The sequence below is a fragment of the Micropterus salmoides genome, unplaced genomic scaffold (genome assembly GCF_014851395.1).
Source record: "Micropterus salmoides isolate LMB-PRFRI ecotype aquatic unplaced genomic scaffold, ASM1485139v1 Ms_hic_scaffold_1, whole genome shotgun sequence".
Taxonomy (NCBI): domain Eukaryota; kingdom Metazoa; phylum Chordata; class Actinopteri; order Centrarchiformes; family Centrarchidae; genus Micropterus; species Micropterus salmoides.
Window position 1 is genome coordinate 52300609 of NW_024040040.1, and position 22866 is coordinate 52323474.

The 22866-nt window shown below is 39.6% G+C and overlaps 1 protein-coding gene and 1 pseudogene across 1 annotated transcript; both read right to left on the bottom strand.

The window, feature by feature from the left end:
• LOC119896614 overlaps positions 1 to 22866 on the bottom strand; it is an 858889-nt pseudogene that overhangs the window by 493503 nt on the left and 342520 nt on the right.
• Positions 13356 to 18832, bottom strand: LOC119896915. The gene is made up of 7 exons (XM_038710346.1): positions 18708 to 18832; positions 17302 to 17614; positions 16860 to 17126; positions 15757 to 16053; positions 15350 to 15462; positions 15215 to 15259; positions 13356 to 14897 (listed from the first exon to the last, which is right to left on the bottom strand). The coding sequence occupies exons 3-7, from the start codon at positions 17104 to 17106 to the stop codon at positions 14865 to 14867; spliced, it is 735 nt and encodes a 244-aa protein (XP_038566274.1). The 5' UTR covers positions 17107 to 17126; positions 17302 to 17614; positions 18708 to 18832; the 3' UTR covers positions 13356 to 14864.

Consider the following 22866-nt stretch of genomic DNA (forward strand, 5'->3'; position numbering starts at 1 on the left):
CTGGGCCAAAAAAGCCCGGGCTGATTATTTTCTCCCAGTCCAGCCCTGACTACATCTTAGAGGTAAATATTGTCATTTTTACTCACTACATTTATCAGGCAGCTGGAATTACTAGTTGCCAGTGTTGGGCAGTAACACGTAGTGTAACTAATTACAGTAGTAATATTATTACTAGTTACTAATGCAAGTAACGCTGCGTTACTCATTACTGAACACACCATCCTTGACATGAATCCACGACAGTGCGGCAGCTCGGCGGGACCGGACTTAGTTGTTCATGTCCGCTGTTGTACCATGAACATTTTTACATCTGATTTATTGAAGCATCTGCTGGAGCATCACAGCGACGTGAAACTTACAGAAAGAAACTCCGGCAGCTGCTGCCACTGATGCTCGGACTCGTCGGGAGAGAGTGGGGTTAACGCAACGTTTTATAACTACTGAATACTGCTCTTATAAACAGGCTACATGTGCAGAAAAACAGCTGTTCAAAAGTCGTGATACTGGCTTTATTATTATCAGCCAGTGGTGTTAAGAAAGGTTAGGTTATGCTTTGTAAAAAACACTCCTTGCTGCTGTTGGATATGATGTTAGTTAAAAAGTCGGGAGAGACTTCTTTATTTGGGGGTGAAGGCTGAAAAAACCAGCTTAAACCAGCTTAAGATGGTTGCTGGTTTTAGCTGGTTTTAGCTGGTTTTGAGCTGGTTATGCTGGTTTATTGGATTGGTAAAGCTGGTAACAGGCTGGTGCAGCTGGTTCCCCATCCTTACTGAACTGGTTACTCAGCTGGGCCATGGTTCAGGCTGGTCTGCCAGCTGGGTCAAGCTGGTGTAACTGGTCGGCCAGCTTGGCCAAGCTTGTGTCAGGCAGGTTAAGTTCACTGAAGCACTCAAATAAAATTTCTTTTGAATAGATGTACAATATTTACAAAACCTATATGCCCACATCTGGTTCTTCAGTTACTATGTATTACTGGTGTATTGCTTTTTTATGCAGTCTATGGTTACTGGTCAAGAAGGTTGCACTTGTCTGAAAGCAGTGCTTGGTTCCGAGATTGACTCAAACAACCCAAACATGATGTGTTAAAGCTTTCCTTGCCTTTGTGTGGCCCACAAATTTCAGAGAAGGACCCTCTTTGAACTTTGCCATGCATGTGACCCGTCCCCTGTGAAGCAGTAAAGACCCTACACTACCCTATGGAAACATCATAATTGGCAAAGATGATTTTCTTTTTGTCTCCAGCTGAATTTGTAAAACAGTCATCACAGAAATACCTTCAAAGGGAAGATAATATACCTGTTTTTCCTATAACTTTAATGACACTAAGATACAACCTTCCTTAAACTGGAACACTAGACAAAAGGTCACATCTGATGGCAAGATAAGCATTTACTAAAAGAAGGCAGAACTCACTGGAAAGAGGAATTAACTTGAATGCAAAAAAGAAATGCTGACCAAAGGTGAGTACTTACACATGCTTTGAATTGTTTTACCCATATTAAATGCATAATAATGGTTTTGTATCTGTATCCATAATGAAATGTTATAATGTCTTTTTATCATCTATTTCAATGCAATTCAACAATATGCTTGCATTACTTAAAGAAAAGGCACAAGATATGTCAAAACCATTTCATCAGTAAGTCAATAACCAAACAATAAATTATAAAGAATTCAAGACCCACTTATATATTTACAGAAAAACAATATACATCAATAAAACACTGAAATGTAAAACAAGATGATCCAGATTGGAGCTTCTATTCAAACACATTTTAATACCAATTAATCTTCTTTTTTTAATAAATGATACAAGTTAAGTCCAAACTCTCTGATTCCAGCTTCTCAAATGTGATTTTCTGGTTTCCTCTACGACTACAAAATTAATATCTTTGTTGTGGACAAAAGATATTTGAGGAAGTCTTCTTTAGATTTTCCAGCATTTTATTTGACCATTTTATAGACCACACAACAAATTGAGGAAATAATCATCAAGACAGATTAATGACAATGAAGATAATTAGATTTCATAACATGTACAGTACAAGTCACTAAGGTGTCCCTAATGTGAACAACTATTGCCATGTTTTAATCTCTCTCATAAGTGTTTGGTGAATCACACACAAACACTTTCTCAGCACATTCTATGATAAGATACTTGTGGTATAGTCTCTCTACTGAAATCAGCTGCATTTGTGATCTATCACCATGTCTGACGCAGGCCATGTGTGGCACAGACTCCCCTTGTGGGAAGGCAGCTGGAAGTGTGTAAAATGGGATGAAAAGCAAGGCAAGTTCGCTTTTTCCATCTACCTCATAAGAGAGAATCTGATGCAACTCTCCCCTAGATCCATCAGCCAATCTGACGCTCCAATCATTGCGTCTCTTTGCTCGACTGTATTCACGGCTGGTAAAAACAAGACCTTGGTGAATCATTCTCTTGTCACCAATGTAATATTGCTCATCTGTGCTCTGAAGTAGAAGGGCTGCATGCTGCCTTGCAACACCCAACAAAACAGCATGCATATAATCAGGGACAAAGCCCCACAATGTCAAAGCATGGCATATTAATCAAAGGAGATGGCCCTTTTACTCCCCTTACATTTTTCTGTAGGATGAGAGCTTCCTCCATGTCATTTAACATGCTCTCTGCATCTCTGTCAGGGTAATCTGTTTCTGTGATAGTGTATTTCACTTGTCCATTTACAAGTGTGCCTGGGTGGAGGCAGAAACCACAACCAAAATACCTGTTGAACTGTGTACAGTTCTGCATTGATGGTCTGGCCTTGGAATCAACACAGCAACAGACACCCAAAACTTTGCTGATGACAACTTTCCCATCCTTTCTCCACGACACTCCCTTGGTTGCAAGCACTTTTGCTTGATCTACAAAAGGCTTAAGAAAAACATACATCTGAGGCTCTGTTGATCCAAACCGCAATCCAGCCAAGATCACGTGTTTGAACCTAGAGTTTGGTGGCAGCTCATTGAGGTGAAGGTGAATGGGCCAGATGGAAAATTTGGATGACTTGTAAAGAGGTGAGCCATCTGAATTGAATGTGTATGACAGGTTGTTTGGGTCAGATAAAATTTCACCTGGTTCTGACAGGATTTTGTACAGGTCACCGTCATAAATGTCTGATATAATGTTTTCTGCTTTGCCTGGTCAGTTCACCTGGTAGCTCAACTTGCTGTGTAGCTCTAGAGATTGAAAAATGTGCTGAATCTGGGGAGATATTGGGACACTGATAAAGAAGCTGCCATTGTTGAGGGTGTCTGGGTCGACTGGCGAATTACAGCCCAAACACTGTGTAACATTGTTCTCCAACACATCATTTTGACATCCCAAATGGGCTTTACAGGCCTTACAGTAAAAATTAAACTCGACTTTGTCTATGTTATTTTGAAATACTTTGTTAAAGGCATACTTTGACCCTGATGCAACATCTTGCCCAAATAAGTGATTGATAAGTTTGAGTAAATCAGATCCAGTTATTTGATGCCTTGCAGCATAGGTCATGATCATTAGTAATGCCTCAGCCCTTGATGTTGTACCTGTGGCCACCAGAGGCGTGTCCATATCCATGTTTACTCTCTTCCTATGTGGATCATTTGAATAGTCCAAGTTGTTATCTTCTGCCGACTCTGAATCTTCATCTGACGACATGCTGTCTTGCAGTGTCTCTACATCATCTTCTGATGAAGTCAAAGCCTTGGAAGAACAGTGACATTAAATTTTATTTTGACAACTTTCAGAACATCTTTATACAAGGTTATTTTTTGTTTCTTCCTTAAACAGGGATCCAACATGTTGGTTACTATTTTTGAGGGTGGTGTTTTTTTCTGTAGTGATCTTACAAGTACTGTGTGTGTGTGTGTGTATGGCTTAAAGACAAATAACATTCAGTGTTTCCTCTATTGTCATAATTCAGACATGCAGAGTGAAAGTACTGGAACATAACTTTGGCAACCTCCCAAGTGGCAATTATCTCTCACATGTCAATCATTCCAGAGTAGTCTTTTTATGTACCTTTCATTCTGAAAATGTACCTCATTTGCAAGATGCCGAATCTCATCGTCTCGTCCAGGTACATCTGTCACATGTAAGTAATCAGAGTGGGTCTCATCCTTATAAAGGAGATGACATGACTATAGAGAACGCACCTCTATCACAGGCTGTTACTTCTCCATCTGAAGACAACGCGTGTTCCTTTTGAAACAAGACAGTATTATATTAGATTGATCAGAACATTTGAGAAGACGAAATCAGAACTTTCTTCTTAAAAAATTGTTCAAAACTTTTGATCGATTATCAAACTAGCTGGCAATTAATTTATTAGTTGGCAGCTAATTGACCTACTATTCTATTGGTATCCTATAGGGCTGCCCGATTTGGAGAAAAAGCAATTATTGTGGACAATATTACGATTCGATTATAATGGAAATAATGGTACTATGAGTCTACTTGCTTAACTATCAAGAAAAATGTACCAATACTGACATTTTGAAATGTTTATTTCTCAACTTGAACACTAAACAAATATTTATAACAATAACTAGTAAAACGGGTGTAAAACAGAACAGGAGGAGGCAGCTAGACGGAGAACATATTGCCACCCTGGCTTTGTCTAATTCTACATCTGACCACTGTAGAGATTATCTACAGTGGTCTCTCTCTATCTCTCGTGAACACCGCTGCACAAACCTGTCCAACATTAGAATACCCACCCCCCCCCACCCCCCCCCCCCATCCTGTGGGAAACACTGGAAAGTAATATAGTAATGTATCTAGTTCTTTTTATCACCCAGTAATAAGTAAAGTAATATTACTTTTTTAAGGAGTAGCCTAATAAGTAACAGTAGTATATTACATTTTCTGAGTAACTTGCCCAACACTGCTAGTTGCTTTGCAGATTAAGATTTTACAAACAAAACATTTATTCCACAATTCTTATCAAGTCATTTTAGTCAAGATTTGAGTCCTGGCCCCTCTTAAAACATGTGCAAAGATCTAGTCTGTTTTCCACTTCGATTCTGTAGGGGAGACCGGGGATGGTTGTAACACAGGTCAGTTTTAACATGTCTAATTTGCCCAGTCAGGAACAAGTAAAAAGTCACCTGTTGGTAGTTGAACTCATTAAACGTAGATCATGATTATGCGTGTAGATACATGTCCTGCAAGTTGTTAGTGCTAATATTTTAGCTTGAAGCTGTAAGGTAAGCTAGTTCATGGCTACGAGAGTCTGGGTTAGTTGGAACAAAAATGAAAATTTTTAGTTGTATTTCTATGTTTTCTTTGAATTTCACTGTGTCTGACACGCGCACTAATGTTTAATTGTTTTATTATTATGTTCAAATGTTAGTGTGAGACCTGGAGGCTTCTCTGTGGCCAGTGAGGTCTGCTCTCCATATGTGACATGCATCTGTCACCACCGTGACAATGCAAAACAAACACACTAATATTCAGTTAGTGCACATTTTGTTAAATTTTATTATGTTCACCACCAGGTCACTACTATAACTGACAGAATAACATCACCCTGTAAGTGGGAACTGAGGAGACTGACTGTAATCTTCAAAGTGGGATGTTTTCATATTCTTGCTTGATGTAGGATTTCAGCTGCTCAACAGTTCAGGGTCTTTTTTGTTGTATATTATGTTTCATAATCCACCGTACATTTTCAGTGGGTATCAAGTCGGGACTGCAGGCGGGCCAGTTTAGCAACCGGACTCTTGTAGTCTTGCTGGAGCCGTGCTGCTGTAATAACTGTGGCATTGTTTTACTAAAATAAGCAAGACTGTACCTGAAAATGAAGTTGTCTACTTGGCATTACGTGTTTTTCCAAACCTGTATATATTGTTCAGCATCAATGGTGCCTTCACAAACAAGCAAGTTTCCCATACCATGTGCACAAATCCCCCCATACTGTCACGGATGCTTTTGTGTGAGCTGATAAGAAGCCGGTTGTTCCTTCTCCTTTTAAGGCCAAAGGAAGCGTGGTGCATGATTTCAAAACAGAATTAAACATTTTGACTCATCACCACAGGACAGTTTTCAAACTTCGCCTCAGTCCATCTTTAATGAGCTTGGGCCCATAGACGGCGGTGGCGTTTCTGGATCTGGTTTATATTTTGTCTCCTCTTTACATTCAACCTGCATTTGTGGATGCAGGAATGACCTGTGTTCACAGATACTGGTTTTTGGAAGTGTTCCACAGCCCATGAAGTGATCTCCACTACAGAATACGGTCTCTTTTTGATACCGGTCCAAAGGTCACGGCCATCTAATATTGGTTTATCGCCTTGTCCTGTCCGTACAGAGTCTCTGAATTTTTTAAAGATATGATGAAGTGTAGACAATGAATTCCCTAGATTCTTGTAATTTTTCGTTGAGAAACTGTAATCTTAAATTGTTGCACTATTTGCCAGTGTAGAGTGGTGAACACCTCCCCATCTTTACTTTAGAAAGACTCAGCCTCTCTGAGATCATCTTTTTATATCCAGTCACTTTACTAACTTGTTGCAAGTTAACCTAATTAATTGTGACATGTTCAGGTTTTGTTGCTGGCATCAAATTCAAATGTCTCAGTTTCAACATTTGATAATTTGTCCTTGGGCTATTTTCAGTTAAATACGGATTTTCTATATTTTGCACATCATAACATTTACATTTTAGACTGCATGCCAACTTTTTGGGAAATGGAGTAATTTTATATTTTCTCTCAGACAAACAACTGGATTTCCATGTTATGCTACTTTATACTTCTGGTCCACTATGTTGGTAGTGACTTTGTAGATTCAGATTATTAATCCGTCATATCAATCAATTTATAATTATTATATTATAAAGCTGGTCCTGATGACCAGTCCCAGGACCAGTAGACGCTCTTTTTAATTGTTTCCTAAACATATAGTCATGGATGGCAGAACATTTTCTGCAGCTCAATCAGGACAAAACAGAAGTATTGGTCATTGGTTCTGAATCTCAGAGTCCCTGTGATAAGGTTAAAAACCTGGGAGTTATCTTTGACTCAGATCTCAGTTTTGAGTCACATATTAGAAATATTTCTAAGACCGCTTTTTATCATCTCAAGAACATTGCTAGAGTACAACCCTTTCTCTCTCAAGCAAACACTGACACACTTATCCATGCTTTTATTACTTCCAGGATTGATTACTGTAATGCTCTGCTTTCTGGTCTTCCGAAAAACAAAATATCTAAACTGCAGCTGGTTCAAAACGCTGCTGCACGTCTTTTGACTAAGACCAGAAAGAGAACACACATTACCCCTATCCTAAAGTCTCTGCATTGGCTTCCAGTTAAGTTTAGAATTGATTTTAAAATCCTTTTACTACTTTTCAAGTCATTTAATGGTATTGGTCCAGAATACATAGCAGATTTGCTTTTACCTTATGAACCTACTAGAACCCTCAGGTCCTCTGATAGTGGCTTTCTAATTATTCCTAAAGCTTAAACTAAAACCTACGGAGAGGCATCCTTTTAGGGTTATGGCCCGCGTTTGTGGAACTCCCTTCCTGTTGAGCTGAGAGCAGCAGGAAATCTGGACTTGTTTAAAGGCAAACTAAAGACATGACTATTTAACCAAGCTTTTAACGGAGCTGTATTTTGGGTGGGGCGGGGATTGATTGTTGGGCTTGACCTGCTTTTTATTTCATTTGTTAGTATTTTAACTATTTTAAATGGTTCTATAGTGTGAAGCACTTTGTGTTACATGTATTTTATGAAAGTGCTAAATAAATAAAGATTGATTGATGAAATATGGCATCATTTTATAGATTAAGCTGCCAGCGGTTTTATGAAAGTAGTTCATTAGCATCTTTACCAGTTGTGTGATGCTTACACATTCATGCATCATTAATTATCATCCAATTGTATAAATTATGAAACAATATACAATAACTCTAATTAAAGGTTTGCAACTGTCTTGCTTCTTGTAGTTCAATAGTAGCACAATATTTACTGCTGGTGATTTGTTCATGGAAGTCTGCATACAGGATGCAGTTCATTATTTGATGCAAGATTAAAAGCTACCAGAAACAATGTCCTTAAGGCAATCTAAAAAGAGATAAATTCTCTTTACATTGACACCTATGTACAGATTTAACGGCCATAACTAAATCTAAATGAACGTATCAAACTGGATTATTTAAATATTGTCTGTAACTTACATGCGGGCTGAGGTAAGCTAGTGTTTCCAACTGTCAGTACAGACAGGAGTTTTATTTAATTCATAATGATCATTATGTTAGAAAATCATTTCTGTTAATAATAATAAATATTTCGTTTTCTTTTTTGTTATGATAAAAAGTGCAAGAGAGACAGAGAAATCTCCACAGACTACCTGACATGACATTAACACCATGCTGCTCACCTTCTTTATGGGGAGACTGGGCTGTTGTTAGCGTCAGATGGCACCGGAGTTCTGCTGGACTACTACTTCAAATTTATGTAAAAACCGGACAAAGCTGGACATTACTTGGAAAAAAGAAAGCGAGGAAGTTGAACTACCTGGTGAATTCAGAAAACGTGCGTCTGTAACTTTATTCCAGCTGTCATTGTACTTTACTGAACAGGTTAGCATAGCACAATCCTGATGGATCCGAACTCCATTCAGAAAACAAACATTTTAAAAGTTGTCGTCCTGCTGACAGACCTGACAAAGCATGAATTCACACGTTTAACAAAACAGCATCATATTGTAGTTATTTCGGCATCAGTTTGATCCGTTATTGCAATTAAATCACAGCAAAAGGTTCAGATAGAAGTAGTATCTGCGGACTGTCTTTAGTCTTTCCTCTCTTTACTTTTTTTCAGTCAGGGGCCCTTGGGGCCCTAACTTTCCCCCCCTGTACGCCGCCCACAGCATTTTCCAGTAAACTCTTCCTCTGTGGTGCTCAGGAGTCCTTCAGCCAGAGTGATTCAACTCTCTGCAGGTGGAGTTTAATGGGGAGATAAGTTAACTGAATTTCTTTTAGTTAACCCTTTACTTCACTACATTTATCTGACAGCTGCAGTTACTTTACAAATTTCAAAATTTTTAAATTAAGATTTTTACTAACAGAACATACGAAGAGTTTATAAAATATGATGTTTTGTTATAAACAGTTTATACAAGTGCAGCTGAAATGATGAGTCAATTAATCAGTTGGTGCACTGACAAAAAAAAGATTGTTCCCCATCTTTCCTTGACTGCCCCGCCCATCTTCACACCTGTTCATGTACTGGCCCTTTGTTTCCTTCACAGTTTCTGTGTTGTGTTTTGTTGATTGTGAACCTGCATGCCTGTTATGCTGTACCTATCTGCACGCTGTGAGTCATCCTCCTTAAGAAAAACTTCCCTCCTGATTATCACAATCAAAGCATTGGGGCATGTACTTACACTGCGGAGGGCACGTACTTAACCTGTTAAAAGTGACAGTTTGACGTGAGATAAAAGTAAAAATCTTTCAAATTGCTGTTAAACTTAAGAAAGCTGCAGAGATCTCTTGACTGATTCTAGATGGCGGCACAGAAACAGAACGCACACTTTTGAGGGATGTTTTTTAAGGATTGTACAAAGTTTTGGTGATTGATAAAACAGCAGAAACTGAAAAGATCATATAAAGCAAAACATTTGTGGTATTTGTATCTTATAATAACAGCATCAAACTCATTTTGATGGTCCGTTGACTTGTAAAAGGGTGAATGGTTTGACGTGAGCTAATGCAGATATCATTAACAGGACATCTTTTCAGCTCTTGCCGAACTGGCCTTCTTTCGGTGCAGTTTTGTTGGCTAGCTAGCTACCAAAGCAAGTTTCAAGCAAGAGCAGAGCCGAAGAGGACATTGACGGAGAAAGCTAAGAAGTTGGAAGTCCAAGAATGTGTGCGACGTCGCAGAGATCTCAGAGTCAGGCTTCATTTAGACTCCAGTGCCTGGTTAGCAGGCCGTGCCTTCTGCCAATGTCAGTGCCAATAAGATAAACAACCTCCTCAGCCAGATGGCTAGTCAGGATTGTTGTGCTGTGTTTCTATGAAACGTGGCTCGCATAGAGGACCCCGATGAAGCCATAACACTGGCAAGATACAGGGTTTTCAGAGGCGACCACGATGCTGTGGAATGGGGTGGTGATGGAACAGTGGATAAGACACATGCCTTTGGTGTGAGAGACCCAGGTGAGACACCAATGTGTCCCTGAGCGAGACACTTAACCCCTAGTTGCTCCAGAGGCGTGCGACCCCTGACATACACTACCGTTCAAAAGTTTGGGGTCACATTGAAATGTCCTTATTTTGAAGGAAAAGCACTGTACTTTTCAATGAAGATAACTTTAAACTAGTCTTAACTTTGAAGAAATACACTCTATACATTGCTAATGTGGTAAATGACTATTCTAGCTGCAAATGTCTGGTTTTTGGTGCAATATCTACATAGGTGTATAGAGGCCCATTTCCAGCAACTATCACTCCAGTGTTCTAATGGTACAATGTGTTTGCTCATTGGCTCAGAAGGCTAATTGATGATTAGAAAACCCTTGTGCAATCATGTTCACACATCTGAAAACAGTTTAGGTCGTTACAGAAGCTACAAAACTGACCTTCCTTTGAGCAGATTGAGTTTCTGGAGCATCACATTTGTGGGGTCAATTAAACGCTCAAAATGGCCAGAAAAACAGAACTTTCATCTGAAACTCGACAGTCTATTCTTGTTCTTAGAAATGAAGGCTATTCCATGCGAGACATTGCTAAGAAATTGAAGATTTCCTACAACGGTGTGTACTACTCCCTTCAGAGGACAGCACAAACAGGCTCTAACCAGAGTAGAAAAAGAAGTGGGAGGCCGCGTTGCACAACTGAGCAAGAAGATAAGTGCATTAGAGTCTCTAGTTTGAGAAACAGACGCCTCACAGGTCCCCAACTGGCATCTTCATTAAATAGTACCCACAAAACACCAATGTCAACATCTACAGTGAAGAGGCGGCTGCGGGATTCTGGGCTTCAGGGCAGAGTGGCAAAGAAAAAGCCATATCTGAGACTGGCCAATAAAAGAAGAAGATTAAGATGGGCAAAAGAACACAGACATTGGACAGAGGAAGACTGGAAAAAAGTGTTGTGGACGGATGAATCCAAGTTTGAGGTGTTTGGATCACAAAGAAGAACGTTTGTGAGACGCAGAACAAATGAAAAGATGCTGGAAGAATGCCTGACGCCATCTGTTAAGCATGGTGGAGGTAATATGATGGTCTGGGGTTGCTTTGGTGCTGGTAAGGTGGGAGATTTGTACAGGGTAAAAGGGATTCTGAATAAGGAAGGCTATCACTCCATTTTGCAACGCCATGCCATACCCAGTGGACAGCGCTTGATTGGAGCCAATTTCATCCTACAACAGGACAATGACCCTAAACACACCTCCAAATTGTGCAAGAACTATTTAGAGCAGAAGCAGGCAGCTGGTATTCTATCGGTAATGGAGTGGCCAGCGCAGTCACCAGATCTGAACCCCATTGAGCTGTTGTGGGAGCAGCTTGACCGTATGGTACGCAAGAAGTGCCCATCCAACCAATCCAACTTGTGGGAGCTGCTTCTGGAAGCGTGGGGTGCAATTTCTCCAGATTACCTCAACAAATTAACAGCTAGAATGCCAAAGGTCTGCAATGCTGTAATTGCTGCAAATGGAGGATTCTTTGACGAAAGCAAAGTTTGATGTAAAAAAGATCTTATTTCAAATACAAATCATTATTTCTAACCTTGTCAATGTCTTGACTCCATTTTCTATTCATTTCACAACGTATGGTGGTGAATAAGTGTGACTTTTCAGGAAAACACAAAATTGTTTGGGTGACCCCAAAGTTTTGAACGGTAGTGTATATAGCAATCGTAAGGATAAAAGCGTCAGCTAAATCAATAAAATGTAAAATGAATGCGGCAAAACCAGAGGGGGAGGAACAGCAACTTCATCAAAAAATCCTAGTATATCGACACTGAGGTAATATCTCACTCATGTTCTGGGGAAGTGGAATATATTAAGGTGCGGACAGTTTTATTGTCTGTGGTGATGTCACAGTGGCTAAGACACATACATTTTGATGTGAGAGACTTGATTCCCACTGTGACACACCCACCAATGTGTCCCTGAGCAAGACACCTAGTTGCTTGCAGTGTGGTCAGGTAACACCACGCAAGCTGAGAGGGAATCTCTTCAATCAGAGAGGCTTATGGGCTCAAACCTCCCCTCTGTCGACAAACTCTGCAGGATAAGAAGCACAGAGCCTTCTCAGGGATCAACAGCACCCAGCTCACTATTTGTTCATGCGGAAGTACTCGAGACACCACAGGCCGGAGAGCAATCATCACTCATAAGGCACGCTTCCGTAACAGTGTTATCCCACCACTGTAAGAATGCTTGCAAAAGATAAGAACGTTGGAATGAAATACCACACGCCTCAACTTACCTCATCAAAAACTGACTCAGATGCCAGTAAAGATTTGTACCTGTGCAGCTGGAAAATAAATCTAATCAAATCTACAAAGATAAGTAGTGTGACCAAGCAAGAGGCCAGCGGATGTTTGTGAGAGCTGGTGAAATAAAAGTTTGCAGGACCAATAACAAGCTGGCGGTCTTTCTTTTGAACTAGAAAGTGATATTGCTATGTTTTGTCTTGTCCCACTTGTTTATTTTTTTTTTTTTACAGGAAAGTCCCATTGAGACTTGCATGCACGCAGATGTGGACTGGGATAAATTTGGATCTTGAGATGCCTTTACTTCTGCATTCTTGGGAATTTTATACAGTACTTAAGGACATGAGGCATTAAAATACATTTTGAAAACTAGAAACACCTATCTATCCTCTTCTCCTGTAAGGTTATCACTTCAGCTGAGCCACTGGGTACAGCAAATATGATCAATCTCATCCCATGTCTCTGGCGCTGAACCTGGGTCTGTGCTGGCTTTGACTCTGTTTTGCTTTTGATCTCTGCGGCTCATGTCAGCGCAGGCGGGCCTACTGTTGTGGGTAGAGAACTAAACATCTTTACTCAAGGAAAAGTAAAATTTCTTCCATATAAAAAAATAACTCAAAAGTATAAAAAAAAAAAAAAAACATTTGACAAAGTAAGTATGAAAATTCTTGGTTAATAAATGAGCTGACTCAAAGTACAGGTTAAAATTTGTTTAATAGTGTTTGGTGTGCGCAGGCCCTTTCTTTATGGAATACCACGTTCCATCTGCTGTGCATCAGTTCATAAATACCACAACAAAGCATTATTTCATGGAGTCTAAATATAAAACGGAATCTGTCAGTTTAGACTTTACAAAAGTGGGATAGTTAAAAAAAAAAGTTTTCATTATATATATTTATGTTGCATCAACACAGCAAAATTTTTTACACATTCAAAAGTCAAAAATCACAAAGTCTGAAGAAAACGTTTCATTTTTACATCCTCAAATATCTCAACAAAAACACAAGCTTACCTTTGAGGAATAATCAGCAGCTACACTCAGTGTCTGCTTTATTCAATACAGGCTGTTCAATCCATTGCAACCACATACTGCACTGAAGATGTCAACCCAATAAAACAGCTCTTACATGAAATTAACTTTTACTGAGCTTACACGTTTTGATTTTATATAAACAGCCACCTGGTCACAACCACTTAGCAAGATGTCCGTGAATGTTCTCAGTCATCCAGGTCATAGTTATCCAACGAAGGTTGAGTTCAAGGGCAACTGGACTTTGTAGAAGAAACTAGAAGAAGACGTTTGGTCCCTCATCCGAGAGACTTCTTCAGTTCTGACTGGCTGTAGGATCGTTAGCTAGGATTGTCGATACCGCTGGTTCGTTAGGGCTTCTGCTGTGGTAACGACAGTCGTTATGGCCGTTAGAGCCAATGAATGACCGTCATTGGCATTTTCACCTGAGGCCAAGAGGAAATGCTTGTTCAGTATCCTGGGAAGTGATGAAAGGACAGGAAGAAGACCAACATTACAGGGGACGAGGAGAGAGGGTCGAGAAGCCGTCACCGAACAGAGGAGGGGGTCTACGCCAACACTTATCCCCCAATTACAATGCGGTCCTTTCATCACTTCCTGGAAACTAAACAAGCCTTTCCTCTTGGCTTCAGGTGAAGATGCCAATGATGGTCGTTCAGACTCGGCCACGGGTGGCTCTAACGACCATGACGACGGTCGTTGCCACAGCCAGGAGCACTAATGAACCAGTGGTATAGACGATCTTAGCTAACGATCCCACAGAGGTTAAATAGCCAGTCAGTCTGAACTGAAGAAGTCTCTTGGATGAGGGACGAAAAGTCTTCTTCTAGTTTCTTCAACCAAGTCCACTTGCCCTCAACCTCCGTTGGATAACCACTTAGCAATTGACAAAGACCTCTGATATCCCAGAACCACCTTCAGAGGTTCTAGTGACTTTTGTCTCATCTGAAAACACGATTTCTTTTTGATTTGCGTAGATTTCACTTCTTGTCCATCTCTCATTAATTTCTCAATGGAAGATTTGCTCACATGCAGTCATGCTTGTGATAGATTAGACTATATTGATCTTGCACCGGGTAGCTTAAATAAGAACATTAAATAAATACACACATAATACACATTAAATAAAAAAAGAAAAATAGGAATAAATATAAAACCTTTTTAGCATGGTGTAGAAATACACCAATAATTGCACAGGACATAGTATACAGCAGAATAATTTATAGGCAGTAAAATAGGGCCACGGATGTGCTGTAGAGACGAGCAACAGCTCCCATCCTTCTGCACCATTTCCTTGATTTCACTGCAGCAGTTGGTTGGTGGATCTTGAAGTTACTCAGTTGTTCATTATCGAGTCAGACGTTTGCTTCTTCCATCATATTTCTACAAGTTGACTTTCTGCAAACAACTGAATGGAATTAAGTGGTCAAATACCTCAAAGTGAAATTCAAAAAATTAAGTAATGCAGCAAACACAAAGCCTTCATTTGATTTGGTTAGATTTTCTGTTTACCAGAATTGATCTATGTCTATTAGTTGTACATGATGTTACACTCTGCTATTGTCTTATTTAGGTCGACATTTTATTAGAGACAGCAGTTACTTTATAACTTAAAGGTTTATTTTAATAATTACTGATTAATTAGATAAATTACAGCTTGTCATGCAGTGCAAAATGATTTAAATGTCAACTTATTATGAAATTCAGGACAGATGATATACTTACTTCGATACGGTTCATACTACCCTGTCTGCCATTCTTCCTCTCTCTCTGTCCAACACACATCATCATCATCATCATCATCAGTACAAACAACATACACAAATAATTATCAAGTGAAGGCAGAATGTCTTTTCTTACCTTTTTACATTTGCAGTACAATAGGCCTACAACAAGGACTGCTGCTAGAACTACAAACAAAATGGCTCCAACCGCCACACCTACAATAACACGTGTGACACCGGTTTGACTCCCTGAAACAGAAAAAGATTCAGTTTATTGAAATTTCTACTAACCAAACTTCCACGAGTGGACTGACTGATAATTCCTGTAGCATCAACACGTGAGGTTGCAGTCTGTTAATAATGCTCAATAATGTTCATGTTGCCAGGTGGGAATCACACCTTCAGTGTTAGTTTGAAGAACTTTTAGAGCGTTATTAACTGTGTTCACTTTTCCATCTCACAGAGCAGATATGTTTTCTCTGCTTTAGATGATCATTCTGATGTTTGAAGCAGTTCCACTATTAAACAAGCAAGTTATCTTACCTTCCTCTATCCTCAGCAGGATGTGGGTTATGTTTGTCTCCTCGTCATCGCTGAGTTCACAGGTGTATATCCCCTCCTGTTTCAAAGACAAGTCTTGTAGTGTGAGGCTGCCTGACTCAGACACACCCTTCACCTGCTGCCTCCACTCCTCTGAGACTGTGTAAGGGACGCTGGTCCTGGTCCGGTTCAGGATGATCTGACTGTGGTTGAATCTCCAGACGAGGCTGAAGTTCAGAAGGGAAGTGTTTGAGGCAGAGCAGGGGATTGTTGTGTCAGAGCTGGAACCACCGAGAGAAGCTGAAAATATACAACACAAAACAAATCAAACACCTGTTAATCAAATGATGTAGAAACACAAACTGAGATACTGTCAGATAAGATGGGCAGTGGGGTATTTGTTTGCTAAATAACAGAATTAAGTTGGTCCTGTTTGCTTTCCGTTTGTAAGTTATATCTGAAAACATAACACATTTCAGTGTAGTGTTTGGAAAGTTACTTTGTGGAAAAGTGGCAAGTGATTTCTGGTGTTGTAAAACCAGACGTCCTTAAACCATCCATCCATCTTCATCGCGGGGGCAGCAGCTCCAGCAGGGGACCCCAAACTTCTCTTTCCCGAGCCACATTAACCAGCTCTGACTGGGGGATCCCGAGGCGTTCCCAGGCCAGTGTGGAGATATAATCTCTCCACCTAGTCCTGGGTCTTCTTGGGTAGGTCTCTGTTCACTATTACAATCATTAAAAAGCAGAACAGTAGGGCTTTATAACGTTACATTCAGGAGGAAGTTAGCTTGCGTTAGCTAACTAACATCACATTAGGAACAATCCGCAGCCTCTCTGGGTAGTGATTTACAGCTTTTGACCATGAAAGTGTCAGACCTCTGTTAGAGCAAAACCTATCCTGTGCTGTGATTGGCCAGCTGCGTATTCGCGGCGTGGCTTAGCGAAGGGTCAATTAAGTGCTGATATCAACCAGGTATATTGATTTAGTTGATTAGACGTAATAACAATGTGCTGTTTTTTTTTATTTGACCTGCCAAGGGACTACAGAGGGGAATTAGCATAAAGGTTTAATCTGGTACGGTTCATCAAATAGTAATACTCACTCAGTTCCCTCAAAGTGGCTCTCCTCCTGTTCCTGCGAGTGCTGACGGTGCAGCTGTAGACCAGATCAGTAACCCTGTCTGAAAGTATCAGAGAGCTGTAGATGTTGTAGAGCAGCTGTTCAGTCTGCTGGACTCTGGTTGTGTTCTTGAAGGCCACGTTGGACGGAGGTCTGGTGGACCAGGTGAGTTCAGGCTCAGGGTAGATCCCCTCTGAGCTGCAGGTGATCCTGTTTTCTTCCTGCTCCATGTGGACTTTATGGACCGGAGCTGCAAAAACAGAGATCTTGATGCTGTGTGTACAAATGAATTCACTAATAGTTTTAGGAAAAAGATTTACTTTTAATCACAAATTTGACAGAACAAATGCTGAAATTAAATATTAACTGCACATGAAGAAAACACAAGTTGATGGTTTTGTGTATTTACTGTGTGTTTCTCGTACCGTCCACTTGTAGGTTGATAAATGACGCCTTGTTGCCTCTGATGATGCTGGTGTAGCACTTGTATCTGCACTGATCCTGAACCTGGACCCCAGTCAGCTGGAGCGAGGCGTTTCCTCCAGAGATCTGGTCCTTGAACAGTGATGTCCTGCCTCTGAAGGCTGGCCTGGTGTCCCAGCTGGTCTGGTTGTTATAGTAGGAGTGGACAGGAGTTTCCTGCTGTCACCCGAGTCCAGTGGATGACTGCATCAGTGCCGCCCTGGAAGCTGCACGGTAAGATGCAGCTCTCCATAAAAACACAGAACACCTCAGCATCTGCAACACATCAGGTACGAACAAATCTTTACTTCCAAGTTAGGAAACAATAAGTTAATGAAGGCTTTTTTCACTTACACGATGATACATAGGGTCAGTTGTTCACTGTTCGAACTCTCCTGTACCCCCCTTGGGGACTCCCCACCACTCCTTTAGAGCCGGAGAAGCCCCTTGGATAAGAGGCGAAACATCTTCAAGTATTTTCAACCAAGTCCAGCTACCCCAATCAAGTTAGTTACCCTTCTTGGGTAAGTAAAGTGTATTTTCATTTACACACAAGCCAAACAATGTTCAATAGATCATTTAACTGTAATGTTATTTACAACCACAGCATCATCTTTTATGCTAAAACCTCTCAAAATCCCTCTGACTCAATGAGTCTCCAAAATATTGTGATTAGTCATTTTCAGTTAAAGGTTTATGAATGTCCCATCATAACTCCATTACACTATAACAGACAGTATAACCAATATGATAAATGTTGTCAAACATGTTACTGAGGTGTCAGCCCTGTATAATATAATATTACTTGTATAATATTCAAATATAATTCTAAAAATAAAAATGTAAAATCAACTAATTTTATATACTAAGTAAAAGAAAATTGGGTTATTATGATTTATTTGCATAACTTTTTCTTAAACAGAAGATTTTGCCAATTGAAGTGTAAATTTTAAATGAACATGTTCATCCATAGAAAAAAGTAAACTGGTCAAAATTCTTAGGGTAACAAAGGGGATGTTATCTTTCATAGTATATTAGCTTTGTTCTAAATTTAAAACCTTTTCAAACAGTAATTGATATGTCTGGAACAGGGCTGACGAAACATACATACATGCATGTTAAAAAAACAGATAGCCTAAGAGAGCATGGCTCATTTTTCTGAGAGATAAGACTTTACTTTATCCAAAAAGGGGCCCAAAGATTATTTTTCCTTTAATGAGTACATGCAGTAGTTTTGTTTTGCACGCCCCTCAGCTCCTCTTTCATGGCTTGTTCAGTATATTTATTTCTTCTCTAACGCGGTATTAAGGCTCCGGGTGCTCTTACCTCAGTCGCATGTCTGTATCTTTAAAACAAACACTTCACTCACCTTTTTCTGCAGAAGCTAACATCCAGAGAAAGTTCCAGACCACGAGACAGGCAGCACGGCCGACCACCTTCATCCTCTGAATTCATCTGTTCTGTTCTTCTTCACATTGAAACAGGAACTGGCCTGCTCTCTGTACCTGCCTGTACCTGCCTGTTACCTGTACCTGCCTGAACCCTCAACCTGTGCGTAAGCTCTTCTTAAAGTGTTTTACAAATAAAAGTACTATTATTATGCAACTCATCCTGCTGCTTCGTCTGCATTTAGTTAAACAATCACTTCATTTATGGAGAAAATAATCTGCAGATTGATCCAGAATGAAAATAATCAGTAGCTGCAGTAGCCTGGGTTTCAGTATTTCTTTATTAGCGTGACGTTGCTGCAACAGACCCTGTGAACTGTGAACTTGTGAAAGAAAAGGCAGAAAGACTGTCAGCAGCACTTTATTAAAAACACAAGGTTTCAGCCACAGCCCATCATCAGACATCAAATATAATGTGAAACAACAGATCTTTATACTAAAGACACAAACACCTGAGACAAAACCTAGATAAACTACTGATAGAAAAAAGAGATTTAATATAATCTTTTCTCTCTGTTGTGTCTCTGGTTGCGAAACATTGAGCTGTTTTGGCATTGTGAATGTGATGCCAGGTGAACAAGATAATGTTTTAAAAGAAAGTTAAACTGCACAATCTCTGTGTGTGATTCATTTGTCGGGGTTTGATTTCAAGGCAGTCTACAGTAGCCTATCATGCATCAGCACATTCTGTTTATCTGGGCTGTAGTCTGAGTTAACAGGCTGTGACATGTACAAATATTACCTGCAGTTTTTGTGTGGAAAGATTACTAAAATATCAAGCTATTTCCAAGACTTATTCTCACGACATGTGAGACCCCTGCTGTGTTTTATTTTTATACAATAACTCACTGACGTTGGCATAATTAATCAAGACAGTAACCAATCACATCCTTTGTATCAAATGAAGAGAACCACGTGACCGATGACTTAATAAAGCAGCTTCATTTACACATCCACAGTGCAGCACCGGGCCTCAACTACACCAAAAAAAGTACAGTGATACTTCATATCAGAAAAATAATTCAGTATCTAAGCAAGGCAGCACATTTCAAACACAGAGGCAATTCAAAGTCTTTTAGATGAGGAGAGAAAACGTGACATTTAAAAACAATAAGCAATAAAAACTGAATGAAACCAACTGAGATACAATATAATGAGATCAAATTAAACAAAATACAAATGGAACAGACCAGAATAGGGAGAACGGGGTGATCTGAGCCTGCGGGGAAGTTGAGCCACCCCTTGTTTCTCGGCAACCGTGGACAAAATTGGTCATGTGACCACACATTTTTGAAGAGTCATCCATTTTACTCTCCCTGTGACGGAGAGAGGTATATGGAATAAGTGATAAGCACATTTAAGATCAAAAAACAGTTGTTTTTTTTTATGATTAAGAAAATGTTACGCCTCTGTTAGAGCTTTAGGAAGTTACAATATGAGGCTATACTGTTACCCTTAAACTGCTGGATGACACAAGTTTGTTAAAATGGTCATTTGAGCCAAAAGGGGGGAAGTTGAGACGACTATATTACTGTAATTTTACATTGCATTCTTATGCATCAGCGAAATGATGTGACATTATGCATTTTAGACCAGAAACCACCAAGTCATGCTTCTGTAAATGGAAGACAGACAGGCTTCAACTCCTATTGTGGGTTTGGACAGAGCAGTGGGAGGGGTACGAAAATGCCATTGACTTATTCTCTCCCTTGGCTCAACTTACCCCTCATATGGGGCAAGTGTTTTTTCGGAAAGCCTAATGAAATGGAAACAGTTTATTTTAGATCCAAAGTGATTATTCTCAGGGATGCACCGCATTCTGTCATGTCCTCACTTTAAAGCCACATCAAGTAAAAACTGGCTCAACTCACCCGCTCTCCCCTACAGTGCAGTTGTGAGTTACCCAAAATCAAAAAAGGAAATAAACGTGCTGTACAATAACAGATTATGTTACAGCAGAATAACATTTAATGCAGCTCTTCTGACCAGAAGTGTTACAAATCTAATAATAACTTTCAGGCTTCTTGGACTCTTTTTTTGCTCATGTGAGACTAAAATGATTAAAATCAGAGGTGTGTTGGTGCTTCTACTTCAGGCTGCAGTAAGTTTTACAAACCACCAGATGTCACCGTGCTGCTGGGTTTGAAGCAGGTTGCAATGTTTCTATTCTAAATGTCCTGGTGTAATATTATATGTCATTGGATGTAGTCCTGGCTGCTGCCTCCTTTCACGTCCAGTGGAGGAATGAAACTGAGCACATTTACTTAAGTACAATTTTGAGGTACTTTTGCTTTTTGAATGCTACTTATACTTCACAGAGTGATTTTTACTCCACTATATTTATCAGACAGCCGGAATTATCATATATGATGCATCTGTTTCTTCTTATCCAGTAATTTTAGTCTAGAATTGAACAAATGTACTTAGTTACATTCCACCTAGTTCCACAAGTTTTCTATCCAAATAACTTTCTGAAATCAAGCTTCCTTTTTCTTAATCCTAGAATCACAACACGCCTCATACTACTTGTATTAACAAACATTAGATAGTCGCTGATTGGCGCTGATTACCAGGTTTGATTAACACGATGGATGTGCAGTCAAGCACAATGAGACGCTAGAGTCCACTTTGATATGGTTTATTGCAGACAGGCTGGTGGTAGGCGTCAATGCTGATTTATATATTTTCACTCAGACAACTGTGATGTGGGTATTGTTGGAGTAATGTTACCATTTTATGCTACATTATACTTTATACATTAGTTACTAGTGACTTTGTAAATTCAGGTTATTAATCCATAATAAAAATCAATTAATAAAATATGATAGATTTTAGAGATTCAGCTGCAGTATTATTAAAGTAGTTAATTAGCTCCACCTTTGCCAGCTACAACATTATTGATGCTTACACATTAATGCATCACTTATTATCATCTAATAAATAAATTCTGAAATGGGAATCCTGCACAATGAGTACTTTTACTTTTTTGTAATAATACGTATAGTTTCAATGCAATTATATGTAACACAGTATTTTCGCACTGTGGTGTTGCACTGATTTATGACCTTCACAGGATTTTCCAGTAATTTCTTCCTCTGTGGTGCTCAGGAGTCCTCCAGCTTCATCTCTCTGCTGGTGGAGTTTAATTGGGAGATAAGTGAACTGAATATTGTGCACCTTCAGCTTCTCTGTGTCTCTCCACGTCTCTTTTTATTTCCCCGCCTGGACGTTTTGCTCATTATTCTCCTGCTCTCAAGTAACTATCATCACCTGTTCTGTTTACTGTCGTTTGATTTATTAGTTTTCTGCCATTATCCAGTGTTTTTATAATGTTGTGCCTAAAAATAAAATCATTATTACCTTCATAATGTGAGCTGAAGATTGTTACTCTCTTCACTGATCTGCAGCAGGAGCATCCGTTCTGTGTTTAGCAGGAGCAAACCGCCGTCCAGGGAGCCGTTTCATCTCATGAAGTCAGTCAGTGCAGCAGCACAACATCCTGCAGCTGTATTTATTGTTGACAGGTGATGAAACTTTTATGTTGGAGTGGGCTAAAGCACCGAACCTCTCAGGATCTGATAAAAGCCTCTCTGTCCTGCACTGGGAAAAACTGATGTAATTTAAACCACTTGCACGTGACAAGCACTTTGGGATAAAATATTTCTACAGCTGGACGTCTGTGTGAAATAAAGTTTTAATAACAAGTGAGTGCACATGAAGATCCAGTCTGAAACACACATCCAAGGGATTTTTTCAGTGTGTTAAAGGTTTATTTTGTCACATTATTCCAGTGACAAGTTCCCCTATTTAGCATTTAAAAGCACCATATAGGCCTAAACATTTAATAAATTGTTTATAACACACTATGATGAAGTTATAAGAAGATAAAAACATTTAAGTGTCCAGCTGAGACATTTAAGATCAGTTTGTTCCTTTCATCTGCAGATCTCGAGAAGGTCATCAAAGATTTTGCAAAATACTTTCTTCTGGTATCAGCAGGCGAAACGTTGATGGTATTCTGCATTCTAGTGTACAGGATAGGCAAATATCAGCCTCGGGCTTCAGCCTATTCCTTTGTTT